This window comes from Merops nubicus, unplaced genomic scaffold, assembly GCF_000691845.1.
Source record: "Merops nubicus isolate BGI_N331 unplaced genomic scaffold, ASM69184v1 scaffold27404, whole genome shotgun sequence".
In the NCBI taxonomy this organism is placed as follows: domain Eukaryota; kingdom Metazoa; phylum Chordata; class Aves; order Coraciiformes; family Meropidae; genus Merops; species Merops nubicus.
This window is the reverse complement of record NW_008606640.1, coordinates 1-6,557: the sequence shown is the minus strand read 5'-3', so window position 1 is coordinate 6,557 and position 6,557 is coordinate 1. Positions and strand designations below refer to the sequence as shown.

The 6,557-nt window shown below is 46.0% G+C and overlaps 2 protein-coding genes across 2 annotated transcripts; one reads left to right on the top strand and one right to left on the bottom strand.

Annotated features, from left to right (window-relative positions):
• Positions 1-37: 37 nt before the first annotated feature.
• On the top strand, positions 38-3,904 carry TMEM220 (transmembrane protein 220; the record flags this gene model as incomplete). The annotated part of the gene is made up of 4 exons (XM_008939724.1): positions 38-98; positions 1,984-2,011; positions 2,896-2,955; positions 3,772-3,904. Coding segments are annotated over 4 exons (282 nt in total), but the record flags the coding sequence as incomplete, so codon positions are not given.
• Positions 3,905-5,274: 1,370 nt separating this feature from the next.
• On the bottom strand, positions 5,275-6,552 carry ADPRM (ADP-ribose/CDP-alcohol diphosphatase, manganese-dependent; the record flags this gene model as incomplete). Its single annotated transcript, XM_008939723.1, has 3 exons — positions 5,275-5,582; positions 5,830-5,946; positions 6,528-6,552. Coding segments are annotated over 3 exons (450 nt in total), but the record flags the coding sequence as incomplete, so codon positions are not given.
• Positions 6,553-6,557: the final 5 nt, after the last annotated feature.

Here is a 6,557-nt window from a genome sequence, read left to right as displayed (position 1 = left end):
GGGCTGTTGTGCACGCAGCAGGTTGTTTCATTAACAGGTTGTCTACTTAGTGCCAGCTGCCCTGACACTGCTCGTCAGCATTAACCCGTCAATAACAGGTACGATATTAATGTGCAAAACAGAGTCTCTGCTCAGATTTTGCCCCCAAAAGGTTGTGTATGTTTTTGTCATTCAATGAGAGATTAAGATCAGGCGATGTGTAAACATGTCCCACCACCTTCTGAGGACAAAAGCTGTGGGACCTGCTTCAGCAAAAGCTGGCCCTTGGTTTAATGCTGGTGGCTGGACGTGCTGCAGGTGGAGGAGCCCTGCGTAAAGGTCTGCTGCTGGGGTGGTCATACCTTTGCACCCTGACTACAGTGCTCTGAGCCCGACTGGCGCACAGGCCTGGCAACCTGCCTCTGGTGCTGATGTGAGTCCATCAGTTCCCTTTGTTTCTGTGCTGTAAATCGGCGGTTTTGCTGATCTGCCTCACGGAAGAGGAGTTGAGCTCTGCACAGTCTTTCGAAAGAGCCAAAGGGCTGGTCCAGGACCAGGTGTTGCAACTCCTGCAGACAGCGCGCAGGCAGCGACAGGGGCGTTTGGAGGCTCCGGTGAAGGCAGGGGGCGGGTTTCCGAGGGTGGACACTAAGGGGGCTAATGCCACATCACGTGTTGAGAGAATCAGTCAGATCAGATTTGTCCCGGCCTCCAGAAAATGCTTAGGTTTTTGTATTTTCATCTATCAGAAATTATTTTAAAATAATGACATTTATATACACAATGTGACTGTATCTTCTCTGGGTGAATACTTATTCTGAATAAACTAAAACCACACTTGGGCCAAGAAGGATCCTCAGGAGCGCATGTTGTGGTCACAAATCCCACTGTTAGAGTCTTCAGGCATTCTGGCTACCTTCGGCATACAAAGTGGCATCATTCATAAAGCCAAAACACATGAGGGTTGGATGGTTGTGGTTTTAAATATTCCAGAGGAGGTTTATTTGTGATAGGTGTATTTTCAATGTGGTGGCATTTGGCTGGTCAAAAGAATCTGCATGTTAAACTCACAAGTGGGTTTTTGTTACTTGTGCTAAGATCTGTGGAAAATAAAGATTAACATAGCACAACTGTTGTAGAACTGGACCTTGCTGCAAATTCACCAAGGGATATTTGCCGTTCGAGTCTGTGGAAGACCCAGACTCTCCCTCTGCTGAGCTGCAGTAAGTTCAGCTAAATGGGGAATTGATTACAACGCTGGGTCATGCTGAGCTCTTGGATTTGGGCAGCTCATCATCTTTAATGCTCAACTGGAGGGGTCAGTGTGCAGATAAGTCTGCTTATAACTTTATGCTTTTTGCTGTTGACATCAGCAAGAACTGCCCGTGTCTTTCTCTTACCTCTTCCTCGCGAGCCCCAGGGAACAAACGTGAGAAACCACAAGACCCTGGGCATCCATTCAGATCTTTCCTATCGCTCCCCTGAACTCTGGTGGCCCTCTGGGGTCCTGCTGAGCATCTGGTTATGGCTGTGAGCACTGGAAAGACTGTTCCTCCTGCTTAAGAGAACTTTCATTTATAATCCACCTTGTGATTTTTTTTTTTTTGTCTGTATATGTTGAATGCTGGAGCCTGTTTGTTTGCTGGAGAAAACACGTACACATTTTCAATGAGGTGCTGCTGCCATGGTGCATTTCTAAGAAAGCCTCAAGCCCATGAGTGAGTTTTTTTTAATAGCACTTTTTAGCAGATTTCCCTAGTCATAAAGATGCTGGTATTAATTCCATCTTCCTGCTTAAGACGTGTGTTTTTGCAGGAGGCTTCTTTTTTAGCAACTCAGTTGCTTTCTGATTTATAGGGTTTACTTCATGCTGCATTGCAGTTGCTGGTAGTCTATTTTTTCCTTCAGATAATAGCATTTGGAGAAGCCTCTGTGACCTTCATTGTACTGGTTGTATTGTTGGGACCATTGCCTTGGCTTGCTCTTTGTTTACTTACGCTCAAGGAAACATTTTACACGAAGAGGAAGGCAGGTAAGTAGTGATTTTTATTTTCCCCTGCCCGAATTAAGCTGGCCAGGCCATCTCCTTGGTCATCTCCATCTCCAGGGTCATCACTTTGCTGAACTTTATTTGCTGGGTTGTTGCAGTGAGTGCTGTTGGTCTAGAGGAATCAAACCAAGGAGGAGGGATCATAGTGCTCCCAACCAGTGACTTGTTGGACAAAAGAGCTAAAGGGAGAGTGAACAGTTGTGACTGCTTCTGACTGTGGCAGTTAGATTTAACTGGGGCAGTTCTGGCTTTCAAATGCCAGGGCACTAGCACAGGGAACCAGCTTTGTGTTCTCTTGCTGGAGCTGCAGGAATGGGAATTACTGATTTAAAAACTCCTGAGGTGACAGCAGATCCATGTTTAGCAGGGGCTGCTCGAGTCCTCTGATCTGCCAGGGACTGAGGGGGAGGGAGGATTTCTCACCTGGGTATTCCACTGTTGTTTGAAGTAGATGCTTGCACAGTACTGAGGTGAAGCACTGGCAGCTGCTGTGGCTGCTCACAGGCTGCAACGCTGGGATGCTGCTTCTCTATGGGTTAATGAAGGAAATGTCTTGTGGAATGTAACTCCAGCACTGGGACAGTGGAAGCAGGAATTTCTGCGGCTGTATAGCTGGGTCACCTGTAGATTTGTGTTGGGAAGCAAATTTACTTTGTGTAAATACCTTTATAATTATAATGATAATATAGGATATATAAATGTATTGGGTACTATAATAATAGTCCTATAATTATAATCGTAGTAAAATATTTGACTTCTCCAAAGGAGCAGATACTACTGGTTTGGCAGCAAAATTACTATTTTGTTTTACTGTAAACATATTCTTGTATTATTTTCTTATCTGTTTTTTTTGTTTGGCTTTTTAGAGAGCTGTTTGGTCTGGTGATTATTACAGTCTGGATGAGTCTTTGTTGCAGTTCAGCGAAGTAAGTTTTGTATCCCTTTATTTTTTTAATCCATTCGTATGTTCACATGCATGCATTTGATTTTGGCTGCTTGTTTTTCTGCTTCATGTCACTCCCTGAACCTTCTCAGATACCTAAGCAGTAGTAGATGGTGCTGCAGCCTGTAGGAGCTTGCACAAAAGAAAGTCTGCAGGGGAAAGGAAAGCTACACGAAATATTTCTTCTGGTCCCCTGCCATCATGGGCAGGGGACATTCTCCTGATGCACAGGGACAGAGTTCCCCTTCTGCAGACCAGGCTCCTGAGTGTTGGCCACAACTGCTAATGAACTGGAAGCCATTTCTGCCCTTGCTCCCCATTTACAGAACTTCCCAGTGAGGGTCTCTGTACTGGTGCCTGTTGTGTCCACTGGAGCAGGTGGGTGATGCAGGCAGGGCTGCAGAAGCTCTCTGGGTGGCTGCCTGGTTCCAGTGGCCCCTGAACTTTTCCCTTCCAGCTTCCTCATGGGACTGTGCTACAGCATCTTTGCTACATTCCTGGTGGCTGGGAGCATGAAAAATCACAATCTGCCATAAAGTACCTTTGTGCTGGGAAAGCATGTCACAGAAGCTCTGGGCAAACAGGGTGCTTTTATTTTTTTTCTGGTTTACATAGCCTGAGGTGGCAGAAAATCTTTTTCTGCTGGCATGTGGTGCCTCTCCAGTGAAGGACTCTGCTGATGGTTCCACAGGAGCTGCATTAAAGCATCCAGAGGCTCTCTGCTGGCTTTCCAGCTGCAGCCAGCTGTGAGCATTTCGTAGCAGGCTGAAGTAGCTCTGTTGCATTTGCTTCTTTACAGGAGCCCACTGGGTGGGGTTCGTTTGACTGCTGCAGTCATGGTTGCCCTCTTCCCCTTTGTTTCGTGGCTGTACATTTATGTGAACAAAGAGATGAGAGCATCTTGGCCAACACACTGTAAAACGGTGATTTAATTGGGTGGGAGATTGTATAGAATAAATATTCTGACCTTACTTGCCTTTGCTTTTGGTTCATAAAGAAGGGTTAGGCTCAGTTTGATAGGACTCAAGAATGCCTGGCTACTTCCAGCAGTGCAGTTTGAGATTTATTAAAAACACTGAGGAACACCGTCAACTCTGAATGGAGAGCTCTTCCATGGAGGCTGTTCTTCAGCTTGCTCCTTCGCACATCTTCAAAGCACTGTTCACCTGATGTGTGTTATATCCTAGCATCCCTGGATCACTCTCCAGCCACCTCATACTTTGGGAATCTACTGTTCTGTAACATAAGGGAAAAGTAACCCAAAAGCTTTGTTTCAATGAGTGACTATTAACAGCCATAAAACTTCCAGATATCTGTGTGGACAATCCATTAAGACTATCTGAAAAATTGAGCAAGTCTGTACTTCTGTTTCTCCACTAAAATCATATGTAGACTATATCTGAAGAAATATTTTTGCTACTATCTTTAACAGAAAATTACTGGTTTTACAAAGTAATAAATACTGATTTTCTAAAGAAAAATGCAACGAAAGCTGCTGTGTCTTTTATTTTCTGTGAGGTATGTACTCAAGACTGCCACCAGCAGACGTGGGGTCACTGTCGCAACTCTGCAGCGTTTCTGTTCCTGGAAGACGAAGCCACACAGCTGCCCAGCATGTCCCACCACTGCTAATCCCCGAGCAGGAAGCAGGGGTGAGAGCCAGGACAGGTCCGGGTGCAGCACAGCAGCTTCAGGTCCTTCCACATCAGGGCTTCCTGGCTCCAGGCTGCTGCAGGCTGACGCAGCTGTGCACACGCAAGCCCCAGCGGCTGCAGCATTACACATTGTGGTGCAGGTGGGCTCCGTTTTCCCTGGGCTTCGCTTCTTTTGGAGATTAGTTTTTTAAAGCAATGTTAAGAAGACTGCATTATGCTACAGGGCAGCTACATTCTGCCAGAAATGAGACATTACTGACTATGATTAAAAAAAATAACATTGAAATATGGCCAGGCAGGTACAATTCTTTGTGCTTTAATTGTGACATAAAAAAGTGGTGGTTTTTGACAATATTCATAATATGGTTTGCATTTTTTCCACAATAAATAACAATCTTGTTGGCACTGGGTGTCAACATTCTGCATTCAAGTATATTTATCTCAAACATGCTTACTGGCCTTCTCGATTCTCTAGGAAGAAACAAGGTCTGTTTTCTCAGGGAAACATAATTTCTAAAATTCTGTATCCAAGGGAAAAATGTTTGAGTTAAAGCTATAAGGACCAGCCATGCACATCCTTCTACAAGCAAGTAATAAGCCGATCCCCTGCTTTTTTTTTGTCCAAGTACTTCCTGAAGAAAAGCAATTCATGTTTGCATTTCACAGTTGCAGAAATGCATAACTCTGTCTGAAATTCTGCCCCTTCCCTTTAGTATCATTCTGTCTTCATAGACGTAAATCGTTCCAAAGGCATTGCTTTCGGGTGGAGTTTCAATAACCCCCTCCAAAGTCAGATGATGAACTCCATGAGAGTCTAAGCAGTAACCACCGTCGTGCAGGTGCCCTGCGAGCACGCAGACCACGCACCGGTGGGCGTGTATGACCGAAAGGGCATCTCTGTAATTCCACGCTAGGGAAACTATGTCTGAAGCATCTGGATGAATGGGCAAGTGACCTGCAGTTGAGAAAAGTAGGAGAGTTAGTTTAGGCGTAACCAAGCACTGCTGGGAAGTTCAGATGTCTAGCTGTGTACAGAAAGTTCACCCAAGTGTGAGATAGGATTGCTGTTCTACTTGTCAGCTTGTATGCGTGCTTCAGTGGAGCTACAAAGCTGCTACGTGTTTTCCTCAGCTAACATACACTGGATATGTAACTTTTTTTTTTGCATATATCCACATACATACCACTCCACATCCACCTACCCGTAACTACAACTTTTTCTTGGTTTTCATCAGAGAACTTGAGGACTTCATTGAACCAGTCCAGCTGGTCTTGGCTAAATCCTCCATTAAACTCTACAAAGTGAGGTTCCTGGAGCCCTGCAATGAAGAAGAAGGTTAGGCACAGCTCCACGCACCTCTCATGGCTCACCTATTTGCTTGCCTTATGCAAGTCTGCTTATGATAGACAGTTTACTCTTACAACCTTATTTTTAAATTTTTTTTTTCGCAATCTCTTGGATCAAAACTCCAGCATCTTTGGGCAAATGACAGAAAATTGTGGGTGTTTGGGAGGGACTTTGGTCATGCTGCACACAGCGGACTGCCACTCTTGAGCTGTCCCTGGGCTTGGGTTGGGGTGGGCATCCCTTGACACTGTGATAGCAGCTGCTCCAACAACTGCCTTTATGTCGTGATGCTGCAGGGCACGCAGCACAGCAAGAATCCTTCCCAAAGGCACCGCAGCAGCGTGATGGATACAGGGCACATTCTGTACCCACCTAGAGACCCCTGACTGGCTTCCAGCTGACAGCGGGGCTGTGGAGGAAGTGGGCAGGAACGGGACACATGCCTCAGCCCCCCAGCAACCACTTGTCAGCCCCGAGAGCTGCCTGATCACCTGGGGAAGCGGAGGGTCAGCCGCTTACCCTCCCTGGCAAAGGGCCGAGCCGGGGGAGTACCTGCGGGGCTGTTGAGGTTCTCGTTGGGGT